Here is a 17,953-nt window from a genome sequence, read left to right as displayed (position 1 = left end):
CTCCAGGATGGGCCAAGCCCATTTTGGCCCTTTTTTTGGGGAGTTTTTTTGGGGGGGGTTTGGAGCACCTTCCAGTTAAACAAGTCGCTTCCCATCCTCTTAGCACAGCTGCACGTTTATTGTAGCGTGTTCATTGGAAACCGCCAGTCCCCAGGGGCCATCTTAGCTTAGGGCTTATTCAGCCCACACACACACCTGGACTGGACTCAGAGTCTCACACACATGTCGCTCAGCCCATCATCTCCCTCACTAAGCGTCATGTCTGTCTCAGACCTGGGTTCTTGGCACGGGGTGTTGGCTATGGAGACGATGTGTGTGTATTGGGGACTTGTTAAAGACATATGATCTTTATTAGACAGTACAATAGAGACATTAGATAGAGAGAGAGAGGACATGACGAGATACCGTAGGTCATTGGTTCTCAAAGTGGGGTCCGGGGACCCCCAAGGGTCCTTTAGGTGGTTCCATGGGGTCCCCAGCTAAATGATGGATAGTTAGGAACCAAATGGACTCTTATGGCTCTGTAACTCTGAGAGTGTACAAATGGAACCAAATGGACCCTAACGGGTCCATTTGGTTCCATTTGTACACTCTCAGAGTTAAATGGACATTGATTTTACAATATAAATTGGGGTCCCAGAGATAGAAATGCCATTAAATGGGGGTCCGTAGCCTAATGCATGTCAAACTGGGGGTCCTGGAAATTAAAATGGTTGAGAATCACTGCTAGAGCGGTAAAAATCTTCTCTTATGGGGGTCCCTGCCATATCTTTTCAAATGGGGGCTAAAAAGTGTCAATTTGGGGGTCCTTGACATGAAAACGTTTGAGAACCACTGCTGTAAGTCACCACCTGGATTGAATCACTTCAGTGATCGCGTATGATGCCAAACTTATGCTGGTGTCACATGGGACCAAACTAGCGGTCTGAACAGGAGATGTAACACAAACCTATGATTTCCTTGTTGTCCAGAGATCAAAAGGAATACAAACGACTTGCTTTTTGTTGAATGTCGCTTTTTTTTTTCAGCCCACAAGTTAACCCTGCAAGATGACATGGGAAACGTTGTTGAAATAGACGCGTCTGATGCCTCGGCATGTATTGTGTTCCAATTATGCCTTAGCTGAAGCCTGAAGCGCATGTGTGAGGTGTGGGCTCTTGGACAACAAACTTTAACCCTTTAAGACCGGGAACGCATCTCTGTGTCATTCTAAGATTTCTTTGGCTATTCAAAAATAGCTCATAGGGCGGCACCGAGTGCCGCGCTATGAGCTTGTAGATCTGCTATTTTTGAAAAATCGTGAAAATTTGTGCAAATCATTGAATATACATATATCATTTTGGGGGCCCTTGACATGAAAAAAGTTTGAGAACAGCTGCAACCTCATACGTTTTTTCCAAAAACTGTCAGGATTTAGACATTTGTAGAATCCCCCAGAAGCAAAGATTTGCGTTAAAAATGTTTGCTTTAAAAATATATATATTTAGATTTGGACACATTTTCATGATTTAAAAAAAAAATAGCAGATCTACAAGCTCAAAGCGCGGCACTCGGTGCTGCGCTTTGAGCTTGTATATCTGCTATTTTTGAATAGCCAAAGCATCTAAATGACAGAGATTCGTTCCCGGATTGAAATGGTTAATGTGTAGACCGCTTTAGATGTTAGAGATGTATCAGGGTGTGTGTGTGGGTGTGGACTGATCAGCGCCAAAGTGTTTTGTGCATGACATGCTGCCAGTAGGCCAACTTATATCCATACAGTGTTCATTTTCAACAAAACGTACGTTTTTGTTTTGGGGAAATATTTTAACTTAAATGTCATAATGGAAATCAATGGGGCTTGGATCAGCCTGAAATCTTGCCCAAATGTGGAGTCATGGATTTGTCATAGATCAGATGACCCAGGTCACAGGATGGCCACATGAAGTCCGAGCGTTCCGTTATTGGACCCCATCATCATGTTATAAATTTGGAAATTGTCTCTTATTGTTCTGAATACAACAGGATTTTCTATTAATGTCAGATAACAGGTGTTTGTTACATGGTTTCCAGGTTAGGTTACCCATACAGTACATTGTTGCGTTGGTCTTTTTATTTTCTTTCCAACTGCGGCTAGCTCTTTGTTTTCACCCTCCATGAGTCCACACCACTGGTCAACTTCTCTCCAGAATCACTTAACCAGATTACAGAGACGAGAGCCCTAACCCAGATGGGACTTTTGGAACGGATACAGGGTCTTAACACCAGACTGTTCCAGACTGGAATGTGCCAAGATGTTCTGCCGATGTTTAGACATATAACTTCTGTCTTGGCTTTTTCCTGCCAGCGTTGGCGTCATTCTCATCACCATAGTCATGTAAGGCCTCCATCAGACTGGACGCATGGCACGCCACACCACCTCTTCTGTGCCGTCCACAAAGCAGTGCAGCTTGCGGCGCCTTTTTCTCTTGATGTTGCGAGGCAACTGCATAATCAGCTGTCGCTCGCTTTTGTTGCTAGGTTTCGCCAAGTCACTGTGTTAAGACTAAGAGAACAATGGCAGCTTAATTTCACCTACTGTGTATATAGTCCAACTCAAACAGTTTATCATAACCTTTTAGGTACAAATAGGCCATGCAGTTGCTCAATATGAATTAATTTCATATTAACAACAGTTAATTATACTTCGTGAACTAAGTCTTAGTTGTCCAGCCTCGGCTCTGCACTTGCTCTGCTCTTTTCCCCCCTCTATACCAAAAATAGCAGCTCTAACAAGCTCACACAACACGTCACATTACGATGCATTGTGAGCTTGTAGATCTATTATTTTCGGGACGCTACAGTAGTGTTCAAGTGGTCAGTGGTAAGTCAATGTCGACAACCTTCTTCTTTGTATTAATTCACTTTACTGGGTTGAACTTAATGATAAATAATAACACTGTGGCCACTGTTATTCACACAATAGACTGACTAGAAAAGCTGAACCGTAGGTACCATGATAGAGTGCAATGCAAAAACAGAGCATTAACAGTGATTATTCAGGTGCTTCCATGCAGTTGTAAGGGAGTCCCTGTCAAAGGACTTGTTGGTTACAACTTCCTACTTTATCTTCACCACAGAAAGGGCACTTTATTGCTTTGAGTTTTGTTTTGTTTTCAACTTGGGGCTTGCAGGCGCCTTAGAAACACACAAGCTGGTCTGCAACGCAAAAGCAGCAAGCAAAAAGCTTCACTCACATTGAGAACAATTACAAAATGACCTGCCCTAACACACCCTGTCTGATCGGGCCCTAAGGGATGTCTTAGATCTTTTTTTCATGCCGCCTTCGAGCTCTGCTGACTGTCTGTCTATATTACTCTGATTTCAAAGTGTAACTCGGTAATCTGACGTGGATGAAGTGCTGTTCCACTTGTTTGGAGTCAGTTAGGAGGTGGATTAGGCTCTCAGACTGTCTGTGTCACCTCTCCCTGTGAAGTTAATGGCAAAATGTGACAGTCATTAAAAGTGGCATCAAGGGGAGCTGTCAGGTGTGTGTGTGTGTGTGTGTGTGTGTGTGTGTGATTTTCAAGGGCCATGTTTTTGTATGTTCTCTTTCATCACCCCATTTGTTCTCTGACGTGTGTGTTTGAATGTGGATGTCTATATCTTAGCTGGGTCCTTTGCCATACGTATATAACAATTGCAATATCGAGGAGGATACAATTTCCCCTGGTTCCAGCCAGCTTCCCAAACAGTGTGGTTAAAGCAGCTCTTATCTCTATGCTAATTCCCTTATTTAACCATTTTAGAATAAATTAGATATCGTTGAAATTGTTCCTTTACACCACTGGTCCTGTGGAGAGAACCAGTCCAGAATCCAGTGTACAAGTAGTCTCTCAGATAGTGGATAAACCGTTGCTCTGCTCATAAATGGTGTGAGCGAGTACATTATGCCAGCCGGTACCAAACCAAGCCAAGAAAAGTTTCCTAAGAGTTCCTAAAAGTGGTGATCCTGATGCTTCTTGTCAGTTTGGCCGTTTTATTTTGGACTCGCCAAACACTGTTGTCATCAGATCGTTCTGTCCACCACTTTCTCTCTTGAGAAGTCATCTTGTTGTGGAGAAAATGCTGCAGCGCCCGGAGCGAACGTTCTGCAAGCAATTACACGAGATACACCACAGCGTCAGCAACGCAGTGAATGGAGAAGATAAACAACTCAACCCAAAAAAAAGAGAGGGAAGAAAAAAAAAAAGGAGCCTGGTGGATCTTTGATTTTTCCACAGCCTTTAGACTAGCCCATAGCTTAAGAACAATCGTTGGACTGCTCTCCAGAACATTCAAACCAGATGTTCCATTTTTTTTTAAATATCTTACAGATGGGCGTTTTGTTTATTGGCTGTGCTAGAAGTTGGAATACCAGTAGCACTTAAGGCTAGGCTAGTCTGTGTGTGTGTGTTTTGTGTGTGTGTGTGTGTGTGTTTTGTGTGTGTGTGAGAGTATCCAACGCCTGTGTGATCTGAAGCCAAACGTGCGCACGTGCACAAACGCCCACACTTCCTCGTGCAAGTGCACACACACACACACACACACACACACACACACACACACACACACACACACACACACACACACACACACACACACACACACACACACACACACACACAATATCTCTGTCTGTCTGTCTGTCTGTCTCTCTCCTCACCTCTCACCACTGGAAACAAACAGTTGAATGGCTCCTAGCACAAATGCAAATGCCATTTTTATTTCAGAGGTATGAATAAAACATGAAGAGGGGTATTCCTTCTTCCTTTTTTTTTTTTTGGTGGGTGTCAGCAGTCCAGCGCATGTCATTACCGTTTGTTTGCGTGCGTGCGCTTTCACGAGCGGATGAAACGACCGGGAAAAATCCCAATAATACCTTCTTTCAGCTCGGAAACGCCAAGTCCATCGCAGACTCTGAGGAATAACCCATTAACCCATTGATACCTGGAACGCATCTGTGTCACTTTAGATTTCTTTAGGCTATTCAAAAATAGCAGATATACAAGCTCATAGCGCGGCACCGAGTGCCGCGCTATGAACTTGTAGATCTGCTATTTTTGAAAAATCGAGGAAAAAAAAATTGGGTTTTTTTTCCAATTTTTTTTTAGGATTTAGAAGACATTTCTAGAATCTTCTCAGGTCTTAATGGGTTAACATCCATTTTTCTTCTCTCTCTCTCTCTCTCTCTCCCTCCAGAATGTCAAGCCCTTCTCGTCCTCAGACAGCCTAGCGAAGGTCCAGGAGGTAGCAAGCTGGCTTTTGGAGATGAACCAGGACCTGCTGTCGGGGGCCGGCAGCGGCGGCGGCAGCAGGAGGAGACGGGCCCCGGGGGGCCCGGCGGCAGGGCCAGGTAACGCCTCCTCCTCGGCGGCCCGCGCGCCCCAGCAGCCGGCGGAGGAGGGCGACGAAGAAGAGGAACACATGAACCGGGTGGTTGAGGAGGAGGAGGAGGAGCAGCAGCAGAGGGTAAGAGACTTACAGGTGTTGCTGTGGTGGTCGTACTGTATGGAGGGCAGTGTTGGAAAGTAACTAAAGTAATATGTAACTTAAAGTAATATTATTACTTTTTTCCAGTAACTAGTAAAGTAACTAATTACTTTTGTCAGGGAGTAATAAGTAAAGTAACTATATTACTTTTTAAACAAGTAATATGTAATAAGTAATATATTACTATGTTTTAGTAACTTTTCCAACACAGTGTTGGAAAGTAATGTTTTAGTAACTTTTCCAACACAGTGTTGGAAAGTAACTATAAAGTAATTATGTAACTTAAAGTAATATATTACTTTTTTCCAGTAACTAGTAAAGTAACTAATTACTTTTGGCAGGGAGTAATAAGTAAAGTAACTATATTACTTTTTAAACAAGTAATATGTAATAAGTAATATATTACTATGTTTTAGTAACTTTTCCAACACTGATGGAGGGTGATTGAGTTCAGTGCCGTCAGGATTGAGTTCAGCGCCGTCAGGATTCCCTGACGGTGTGACCGTGGTCAGACGCCTCGGGACTTGCTCTTTAACCCTTTAAGACCCGAGGGCGATTCTTAGATAATATCTTCCAAATCCCAACAGTTTTCTGAAAAAACGTATGTTTCTATATCGGTGGTGCTCAAACTTTGTTCATGTCGAGGACCCCCAAAATGACATGTATTTGGCCGCGGACCCCCCATCTCAAAATATATTGTTCCAGGGACTCCCCAGAAGCAAAGATTTGAGTTAAAAAATTTTGCTTTAAAAGAATATAAATATATTAATTTGCACAAATTTTCTCGATTTTTCAAAAATAGCAGATCTACAAGCTCATAGCGCGGCACTCGGTGCCGCGCTATGAGCTTGTATATCTGCTCTTTTTGAATAGCCCAAAGTGTAAAATAATGCTTTTTAGCTCGAATGAAAAAGTGACACAGATGCGTTCCAGGTCTTAATGGGTTAATATATCGTTGCCGTCAGGCTCGAACCCCCTTATCTCCATATTTTCATATAACAGTTTTGGACATATGAGGTTCCCAGCCGACAGGCGATATTATGATCTTGCTTATTATTTCGAATGTTTAGCACAATCGATGGAGGAATAAGTCCCAACAACATTACAGTCATTTAGCAGACGCTTTTATCCAAAGCGACTTTCAGCGGCATTCAACATAGGTAGGGAACGAAACTACTAATCACCAGAAGCATTAAGTGCATTCTCTTCTAAAACAAGCAGCTAAGAGTATACCTAGCGCTAAGGTAAAAGTGCAATATGTCAGCTACCTACTTTCATAAACGGATGAGACAAATAGGAAAATCAAATGGATGTCAGGTGGAAACCTCACAGCAATAAGTTAGTGACAAATGAAACCTTCTTGATAGTGGATGGAAGTACTTCTGTGGATTGGTCCAGTGGTTGGCCAATTTGGAGTCATACAGTATGACTTGGCTGGCCACTTGGAGTCTGAGATTCACGTTGTTCCCATGCGACGTGGATCCACATGACTAGAGTTTTTTTATTCACACTTTTTTGTTGTCCAAAAAATAATATAATAATCTAATTCTAAACAAAGTCTCTACTCTTTTTTTTAAACCGGCTGTTAGTTTGAACAGTTTTGTCCCGAGTGAAGGGTGTCTGAACACTTTTGTGTGTGACTGTGGTTTCAGCCCGAGGCCACGGAGGCTGACGGAGGCGGACAGCGACCATGGGCCCCCGGAGAGTCGGGAGCCAGCAGCAACGGCCCCCAGAGACCAGAGGAGGAGGAGGAGGAGGAGGAGGAGGAGGAAGAGGAGCAGGTCAGCGGCGGAGGCGGTCCCACCAACGAAGCCAACGGGGGAGGAGGAGGAGGAGAGAAGGGCTCCCGCTGGATGTGGGGGTCCTCGGAAACGAGGCGGACGCGAGGAGGAGGAGGCGGAGGAGGAGGGGGCCGCCAGCGGTTGACGGGAGCGGACGGCGAGGAGGACGAGGAGGAGGAGGACGAGGAAGAGGAGAACAACAACAGCGGCAACAGCCAGCAGGGAGAAGAGGAGGAGGAGGAGGACGAGGAAGAGGCGTCTGTGGCGCCGCCGCCGGTGGCGGTGGTGATGGTGGTGGGGGAGGAGGAGAGGACAGAGGGAGGAGGAGGAGGTGGAGGCGGTCCTCCACAGGAGAGAGCGAGGAGGCGGCGGGTGGCGGGGGAGGAGGGGGAGGAAGAGGATGAGGAGGAGGAGGACGACGAGGACATGGACCAAGACAGCGACGACTTTGAACACTCGGAGGAGAGCGGGAGGGAGGAGGAGGAGGAAGAGGAGGAGGAGGAGGAGGAGGGGGGCGAGGAAGGACTGCGCTCGCCTTCGCTCAGGAACAGTGTCTCTGCGCCCAACAACAACCTGGACTCTGGTTGCACGCACCAAAGCTCCCCCAACAAGAAGAAGGTAAGACCCACTGAACACGCTACTGCTTTTTACACCTCTTTGCAAGGCCCCTGATTAGAGGCCCCGGAAACCCCCTGTAACTCTGAGAGTGTACAAATGGAACCAAATGGACCCGTACGGGTCCATTTGGTTCCATTTGTACACTCTCAGAGTTAGACCTATTAAGGGTCCATTTGATTCCTAACTATCCATCATTTAGCTTGGGGGGACCCCCAACTTTGAGAACCACTAATTACGGTCACACACACACACACACACACACACACACACACACACACACACATACGCACGCTTTAAGAATGCGCCAGCGTTCACTTCCATTCTATTGGAGCAAAAGGGGTGGAGCTTCTGGCGCTTTCAGAGCATCATTGACTGGCCCTTTCCCACCGGATCGTAGTAACTTGGTGACGCCCCCCTTCTGTCGTTCGCTCGGAACTGCTTCGCCCCCCACCCCCACCCCCCCCCCCCCCCTAGTCATGCGTCACATTCCAGGAGGACAGCACTGCCCGGCTTTCCTCCTTGGTGGAAAATAATTCACGATTCTGTCCCTATCGGTACGTAACTCGAACGGCACTGAGTCTTGCTCAAGTCCACTAGAGACGGCGTGCCTCCGTCGCTGTAACGTTTTTTTTTGCCTAACTACTGCTGTAGTCAGACTATGCCTAAACCTAACCTTAAAGGAGAATACCGGACAAATTAAGTGTTGTCTTTGATGTCTCGTTACTCACCTACCGACGTGAAAAGTGGCTTTTTTTCCATAGATTCCCCTGTCGTCATTTTTTAAACCCCCTCCGTTGTCATAATGGGAGTTGCCAGGTTCTGGCAACACGAGTTGCCAGGTTCTGGAAAGAAACAAGCATCCAGTGTTAAATCGTTCGCCATTAACGGTGGGCTCGCAGGAAGTTTCAGCGCATGTTTGACTATCATGAGACTCCACAATGACTAGCAGTAGAGAAAAAAACAACTTTGCATCGGTTATAATAGACGAATCTCCCTAACCCACGCGCTCCCATTATGACAACGGAGGGGGTTTAAAAAATGACGACAGGGGAATCTATGGAAAAAAAGAACGCCACTTTTCACGTCGGTAGGTGAGTAACGAGACATCAAAGACAACACTTAATTTGTCCGGTATTCTCCTTTAATCCCAATAAGATTATTTGCGAAAATAAGCAGCGCCGGGAGGGGGATTCGATCCCGTGGCGCTGGGATTGGAATTCTAATGCTCAACGTCTGGTAGTGCAGCGGTTTTGGGAGTTATTTAATGCGGTCCGCCCATGTGAGAGGCAGTTCCCGCGTGCGTCACAGAAGGGGGCGTCGCCAAGTTACCACGATCCGGTGGTTAAAGGTCCCGTTGGCATCTGAAGCATGTGAGAGTTCAGCATCTGTGAACTTTGACTGGGTTTCAATACCAATTGGAAAGAAGCGCTGTTGTTGATCCCACCAGGCAGGAATTTTGCTTGTAGTTTTCTTTCAGTGAACCAACCGCCCCAATGTTAAAGATGCAGTGCAGTGTCATTTTCGGTCATTTTATTTTGAAGATTCAGTCTGAAACGTCTTCTCAACCTGGTCTCAACCAATCAGAGGGTCCCATCCCTTCAGGCTATGGGACGTTGGAATCTCAATCACTTCAGCCGTGTGCAACAGGGCTAGTGTTTGTTTACAAGTGAGAGAGAGACGGCCAGTTAAGCACGTTTGCTACTATGTGGCTTATTTCTAACCTATAATGTTTTCAGATACATATTTTAGTGTGCAGATTAAGTTTAAAATGAGTAATACACCGTCTGGACGTCATCTTGAATGAGATTCAAAACGAAGTAGCTCTGTAATCAAAATCAGCTGTGTTTGAAGAACGTGCAGCTATGGGAATCAAACAGGTGCATGTCATCAAGATTCATTTATATTCATGAAAGTTGTGTTATGTCATCATCACGCAGCACGTTTTCGTTTACAGGAAGTAATTGAGATTGGCTTTTTAGGGACTTTTGATAAAAAATACACAAAAATTGCTTTTTTAAAAATTATTTTGGCATCTATTGTTAGGTATGCCCATATGATGACCACGGATATGCTCTAAAAGTGTGAAAAATGTATCAATTCCCCTATGCATAAAGAATGTGAAGTACCGTTCTCCCTCAGCCAGTTGCATAAAACGTCAAACCGCCTCAAAAGCATCATAAAAAATGATCTAAAACATAACATAGAGACAAATATAGAAAAAAAAACACCAATATGTGTGATGTGTGTGTGTGACAAACATGGGGAAATGGACTCGTTCTGAAGCCTCAGGATGCGTTGGATGCAACACATCTGATGCTGACGTGTGACTGTACTCTCTTAGTCACGCTTAAAGGTCTCCAGGAGGGACATATTGATTCAGGTTTTGGACTTTGTAATGGATGTCTCTCACCTATAAGTTACTGTGGGCGACGGTAAAGGAAATCAGTCAAAACCAGAGCTGAATTACAGGACCATACCATACCAGCCTTTTTGACATGTAGGTCCTGTGTCAATTTTTACTTCGACAGGATTTCATTCCTCAAAACTGTTTTTTCCCCCGTTATTGAGATACTGTATATATCGGCCTATTTATGATTGTTATTGAAGTATGATGCCTCTCAAAACGTTATCTTAAACACCTCATAATAACAGGAAACGTACTACACTTCATCAACATGCTATTCTGATGTTGGTCTTCTCACTTAGATTTCGTAATTTGGGCCTGTTGTGCCGTAAGCATGCTCCCGACCCAATCCCATACAATATATATATATATATATATATATATATATATATATATATATATATATATATATATATATATATATATATATATATGCATATGGAACTTGCAGTATATGACAACTATATCTCAATAATGGCATCATAAATAAAAGTTTTTTTTTAGGAATTAACAGTGGTGTAAAGTTAGTAAGTACACATACTTTTGAGGATTTTTTTACTTTAATGGAGTATTTCCCATTTTCAATACTTTTACTCCTACTCCACTACATCTCAGAGGCAGATATTGTACTTTTTTACTCCACTACAATTATTTGAAAACTTTAGTTACTTTCCAGATTTAGAATATTATTACAAAAAAATACATTAACCACTTCAGCCCTATTCGGCCATTTGAAAATAGCCGATCTACAAGCTCACGAGCTTGTAGATCTGCTATTTTCAAAAGATTTGTATACATTGTGAACTTGTGAAATGGGACATTCTGCGCAACGAGTACTTTTACTTTGGTACTTTATGTACATTTTGATACCAATACTTCAGTACTTTTACTCAAGTGATTTTTTTTATTCCGGACTTTTACTCGTAACAGAGTATTTTTATATTGCAGTATTGATACTTTTACTTAAGGAAAATATTTGAGTACTTTTTCCACCACAATGAAATCCTATCAAAGTAAGAGTGAGGAAGAGTCTGGTATACTCATTTTGACCCTGTCCCCCTCGGTATGAGTTTGTTTATATTACCATGTTTGCTTCAACCTTACTGTGGTCCAGAGGAGCCGTTTGTGTGAGGAATGAACGGACGGGCAGATGTGTGGGGGCTTCAGATAGTTCTAATCAGTACCATCACAACTCCACAGCTGTTATCACAGTCTGCCACACAGTGCACACCTTCCTCAAGAACACACCGGTTGCTAAGGGTTATACATGATATGTATATTTAAGCTGGGAGCTCCCTCTAGTGACTTAAAGAAGTTACTGCACCATGATTCCATAAAACGTAATGGTTTAGTACAGTGGTTTTCAACCCTTTTCATATCAAGGTCCATTATTTATTTATTAGGAACTTTTTGTATTAACTTTAGGTGTAAAGATGCATGCTAAAATAAAATAAAGTCAGAATCAGTGGAGAGAAATACATAGCTTTGAAACGCAGGACTGGGGAAGCTCATACAACAGAGTGGAGCACTCTGGGGTAATAATTAGTTTGACTCACGCCCTGCAGGAGAATGGCAAAGGTAGAGCCAATCAATAGAGAAGTGTCTTCAGAGGACAGTTCTGTCCTGAAGGGTGTTGTGTTCCCAACATCCTCCCTCATGGGAATGCCGTTTCAGGGGCAAAGTGACAAAAATCTCCACTTATCAAGTGCTGTAGTTGCTTGGGGATTTGTCTAAGTGACATTTGACTACAATGACTTGTGAGAAAGCTCACTAGCATTTGGGTGTGTGTGTGAACACCCATCACAGAGAGTGCAGCTGCACCGAGTGCCGCGCTACTACGAACTTGTAGATCTGCTATTTTTGAATAGCCAAAGTGTAAAATAATGCTTTTTTATAGCTCAAATAAAAAAATTACACACAGATGCGTTCCCGTGTTTAAATGGGTTAAGCACAAAACTATATTTTGTTAGTTTTTTTCTAGTCAATGTCATGCAATCCATTCAGCGGACACATAACCCCATATCATATCTCTGCCATATCAACTGTACATCTGTCATGCTGTCTGCGCACACCGTGATCCCATTGTGAAAATATTACAAGAAACATTTATAGCATAGTAGCACTCAGCCAGATTCTCGCGTACGTGTACAATTTATAGACGCCTTTTACAGCACCTGTGAAAACTTGAACAATGCCCCAAGCCGTGGCCAACAGATTGCCAACGCAGTGGGCAAGGGGACCACCGTGACTGGAGACTATTAAAACTCCAGCCTATTTGCATAGTGCATGACATTTTCGACGAGGCACAGGCGGGTTCGGTTGCCAGGTCCTGCTGCTGCTGGCTGCTGACCTGTCTGCCCAGTAACGCCACTAATGTGCTGGCTTTCTGAAGACATTGGTTTCTATTTAGAGTGTTTAACGGCTAATGGACCGGTCCTTACGTCAGCGGTGGTAGCTGATGGGAGATGGCTCATGAGTTTGTGTCACCTGCCTTCACTTGTCACTGACCACCGACGTGTGTGTGTGTGTGTGTGTGTGTGTGTGTGTGTGTGTGTGTGTGTGTGTGTGTGTGTGTGTGTGTGTGTGTGTGTGTGTGTGTGTGTGTGTGTGTGTGTGTGTGTGTGTGTGTGTGTGTGTGTGTGTGTGTGTGTGTGTGCGCGCAGTCAGACACAAGTAGTAGCCAAATGTTGTGCAATATGGCCAAATGTATCTACAGACTAGTGTGCTGTAGTTAAATTGTGATCATCAAATACGTTTTTTGACCGATTTCTACATAGATATACATATATATAGATATAGATATATGTAGATATAGATATATAGATACAGTTATTGTTTGTTGCTGAAACAATTCGACCCTCTGATATTTGACTGTTTTTGTGCAAGTTAATTGAATTAGACCTAATCCAATAGTGAATCATTTTCAAAACAAGAATGTGGGCTGGTCTAGGGGTGCAGCTGTTAATCAAACTACCTGTAATTTTCATGAAATATTTATTTATATATATATATTATTTTTTTCCTTTCTCTTTTAACACTTCGGGTGCCAGAGGTTTATTAAAATATTATACGTTGAGTGCAATCGGGGGGAAAAAATTAAAAACATTCGGTAATCCGTTCCATAGTTGCAGCCAGTTGAAAATAGTCAAAAATACATTGTAAAAAAAAAAGTACACAGGAGCCGAGATACAGGCTTTTGAAGTCATAAGTTAACCAGGAGGTGGATTGGAGTCTAAATCTTGTAGGAGTGATATCTCCTGGTGCTGTGAAGGAAAAAAAAAAAAAAATTAATTTTTTTAATATTTTTTTCCAAAAACGTAAATATACGTTTTTGGCACTCAGAGGCTGAATTTGCAAAAACGTATATATACGTTTTTGGCACCCAATGTGTTAAATACTTTGCAAAAATACTGAAAACAGTGACTGAAAATAGTCGCTGTTTTTGTGCGACACCGTCGTACGATAATGTATAAAATAGAGTTACAGGGATATTTCACTTTCAAATAAAATAAACATTAAAATAATATATAAAAATCACACCCAGTGTGAAGTGGGCGGTGTGGTCACAGTGGTCATCACAGTGATGGAAGTTCACTTAAAGAAAAGTAATATTGTGGACCAACCATTGTACACCCCTAACCATAAATGTGTTTTTTTAAAGTGCATAGTCCTATTTATAGGGCTATGCACATGTGTCATGTTTCACTAGCCAATCACAGTCCTGAATAGACTGTGATTGGCCAATCACGGTGCAGGGTTAGGGGGGTACACTGGTGGCCAATCACAGCGCAGGGTTGGGGGGGTGCAATCGATGTCGATGTCCAAACCTCACATATAGGGGCGGTTTCACCGCCCAAAAAATAAATGAAAAAAGTAATGGAAAAATCACGGCCCCCTTACGCATTAGAAGGACATTCTAATGGGTGAGGGGGCCGTGTTTTTTCCATGACTTTTTTTTTCATTTATTTTTCATATATTTTTGTTATGTTTATTTTATTTGAAATATACCTTTTAAGTTGCTATTAGATTATAAAACACACATTTGCTAAGTAAATAATGGATAGTTGCAGCTCCAGTCGTAGTCTAGAACGAGTGTGCCTCTCTCCGTTTGGCTCCACACATGTGACTAGTGTCAGCCTGTGTGATATTGGAATGTCATTACATTATAGCCTGGGGTCTACCAGGGTACGTCTATTCATTAGACGGGCCCTGGGAACAGTTAGGTGCTCCTGTTACACACACACATTATCCATGGGAGCAGCGCGGTGCTCTATTCATTAGACTAGCCTTACCGGGACACACACCACCCATACATGTGACAAACTGTAGCCTAGCCGTCCCCAATCCCACAACAGGCAGTCCAGGAATGTGTGTTTTATGCTGAGCCATGTGGCTTTACCCCTTTTTTGCATGTGTGTGTTTGCGGATTGGTGTTGCGACTGTCTGTTGTGTGAAACATGCAACCACCTTTCTTTGTGCCCTTCTTTCTCTCTCACGGTATCTCTTTTCTTTCTCACTCTATCTCTTTCTCTCCCTCCCTGTACCTCTCTCTTTCTGTTAACATAGAGGTCGCTATAATGAGTGGCTAATAAGGCAGAGCAGTCTAACATCCCTGAAACGCACATATGAGAGAGAGCGAGAGACCCCTATAACGCACATAGAGAGAGAGAGAGAGAGCGAGAGACCCCTAAAACGCACTTAGAGAGAGAGCGCGAGAGTAAAACGGGAGTGAGGTGTTAGTCCCATTCCGCTGCTCGGAGCAACTTCTCAGCATTGGAGTGTTTTTACTGTCACGTCTCAGCAGCAGCCTTGGATACCTCTCTCCCTCGTCATGGGGCACCGTGCCATCAAGAAGGTGGCGTTGCTGTTGGTGAGCTTGTACTGTGTGTGTGTGAGCCGGTTCGCTAGCACGGTACTACGTGCGTAGTACTCGTACTGTAGATGAAGTGTGCTTTCTGCCAGCATGTACTATATGGTTATGGTCCCTAAAAGACATTTACCTGGTTGTTGGGGTCAGGTGCTGTAGGGCAGGCCGTCTGGGTTTGATGTTGAGTTTTCTCATTTTGTTCAGTTATTATCATGACTCAGGCTAGGGCTGGGGCGATATGGTAAAATAACACAATACATTGTGATGATATTGCGGGGATGACCAATAATGCTTTCACAACATACTGTAGTTACACAATGAGATTATTGAACTGTCAAGTCAGTTAAGAATTTTATCCATCCATCACTTTGCTGTAATGTAGACTTTAAAAACAGGAAAAGACATAGCTTTTGCCATATTATATTAAAACAATCCTAGTTTTATATCATAATATTGATATATCAATATGCTGCCCAGCCCTAACTCAGGCTGTTACATGCTAATATTCATCATCATCCTTAATTCTGAAAACATGATCACAACAAGAAGTTTACATCTCCAAAACACAACAATATGTGATGAATTTTCCACCTAGTGGGGGCTTTTGTAATGTGTCACTGGTCAAACCGTAGATAGTAGTAGTAATAGTAGTACACACATGTATAGCTTTAGATATCCATAACTCAATGGGGATGCGTACTGGCCCAGTCACCCTGCAGAGCACACCCGAGATTGACTTTCAAACTGTGAAAGGTCCCTGTGCCACATATCTCCAGCTGGCAGTGTGTATGTCACAACCAGAGAGAGAGCAACGGGGTCAGAGTAGTGGATGATCGCTCTATGTTTGGCGTAAGAATCCGTCATATGCATATGTGTGGATATGAGAGACGTGTGCTGAGTGGGTAGTCACTTACTGTATATACAGGTCACGGGAGGCAACAGAGTTCAGTGTTCAACAGAGTTCACCCAGAGCACACCACATGGACATGTGGTGAGATGGAGGACAGCTGGATGTTTAGGTGGAGCACATCCCAGCCATACCATGTAGCTATATACTGTACATAGATTTGTATTTTTGTATGTAATCGCGGCCCGGTACTAATGTTACGGATTTCAACATAACTTCTTCAGCGCTTAAAAAATAAAAAGCCCCAAAAAATGTCAGCTAATAGGGGGGTAGATTTTCTGTTCATCCATTAAGAAGCATCTGTGTCATTTTAAGATTTCTTTGGCTATTAAAAAATAGCAGTTATACTATGAACTTGTAGATCTGCTATTTTTGAAAAAGTTTTTATGTATTTTCAAAACAATCTTTTGATTATATGTATATATATTTATATATATATATCTTTAAAGCAAACATTTTTAGTCTCCAATATTTGCTTCTGGGGGGGGGGGGGGTCCCTGGAACAACATATTTTGACATGGGGGTCCGCGGCCTAATACAATTTTTGGGTGGTCCTTGACATGAAAAGTTTGAGAACCATTGATAGTTTAAAAAAAAAACTGTTTCAAATGTTCGCTTTAAATGTTTTTGCAAGATTTGCAATCATTTTCATGATCTTTAAAAAAATAGCAGATCTACAAGCTCATATGAGCTTGTAGATCTGCTATTTTTGAATAGCCAAAGGATAAGACAGTGGTTAAAATCTAAAATGACAGCAAACTCTACACCAGTGATTCTCACCTTTTTTTTCATTTATTTCAAGCAGCCATTAGGCAATGGACCTGTTCCTACCGTAATTTCAGCCGCTACTTTTTCCCCATGCTTTGAAACCTGCGGCCTATACAACGGTGCGGCTAATCTATGGATTTTTTACAGCTAACAGCCACTAGGGGACCTTCTAAATCTATGGATTTTACACCTGCAGTTTATAGTCCAGTGCGGCTTGTATATGTACACATTAGTTTTTTTCCCCTAAATTTGGCTGGTGCGGCTTATATTCAGGTGCGCTTTATAGTCCGGAAATTACGGTAATTATTATCCATCTAGCTGGAACCCCCCTCAAGGAACCCTGCTGGTCCCTGGACCCCTGCTTCTAGAGCCACTGCTCTTCAGAGCATCACATTTCTGAATCATAGGGACAATCCTCTGAGATGAGAGTGAAAACAAGTCACAGACTGGAACTTGTACTCATAGTAATATTCCATACATGAAACGGTTGACGGTTCTAAGAAAATATATGATAAAAGAAATAGCCTTGCTATTAAAACCCAACTATAGTCCACAGGTGCACTCTAGTGTTCGTTATGATAACTGCCTGGATGTCAGCTTCTGGCCAGCATTTATAATTCAATACAAGGGGCTGCATCACTGTACTATTATTGCATTTTGTGAAGTTATGAAGTGGTTAAATTGTTCCCGAGTTGGCATCCATATTAATGTGAGCCCAAGTAGGTCTGGAAATGAGTGTGAAAATAGTTTGTTTGTTTTTTGACCTAATGGCTCGAACACCTCAAATGGAACACCTGGATCACTCCTGAACCCATGTAAAACATTGAGGTGTTATGTAAAACATGCACCAAAGACACTGACCTCACCGGCATGGGAGAGGCCAAATCACAACAGAGACACACACTAACTCTTAGAAAACGACATAAATTAGAGGTCTTAAAGAAAAAAATATGTTTGGAAAAAGTCTGGATTTTTTTATTAGGGAAAACGTCAAGGACACGGAATACATAAACCACTTGAACCATAGCATCCCTATTCTGTCAAGGAACATTTTGCCAAAAATAGTGTGTAAATGGGCAGTTTTTCTACATCAAAGAGATGTGGCGCCCTATCTGGTC

The 17,953-nt window shown here is 42.8% G+C and overlaps 1 protein-coding gene across 3 annotated transcripts in view; it reads left to right on the top strand.

The window, feature by feature from the left end:
• The window catches only part of fbxw7 (F-box and WD repeat domain containing 7), a 269,250-nt gene that overhangs the window by 97,838 nt on the left and 153,459 nt on the right, over positions 1-17,953 (top strand). For 2 of the 3 annotated variants that reach the window (XM_080415338.1, XM_080415337.1), the window contains 2 exons: positions 5,200-5,469; positions 7,143-7,889. In XM_080415338.1, the coding sequence (XP_080271464.1) occupies positions 5,269-5,469; positions 7,143-7,889 (948 nt within the window). In that variant the 5' untranslated portion in view covers positions 5,200-5,268. The remainder of the gene's footprint in view (positions 1-5,199; positions 5,470-7,142; positions 7,890-17,953) is intronic. The other variant, XM_080415339.1, reaches the window with a different exon arrangement.

This window comes from Gymnoscopelus braueri (genome assembly GCF_963280865.1).
Source record: "Gymnoscopelus braueri genome assembly, chromosome: 2".
Classification (NCBI taxonomy): Eukaryota; Metazoa; Chordata; class Actinopteri; order Myctophiformes; family Myctophidae; genus Gymnoscopelus; species Gymnoscopelus braueri.
The sequence above is the reverse complement of the archived record's forward strand: the minus strand, read 5'-3'. Positions and strand labels throughout refer to the sequence as shown.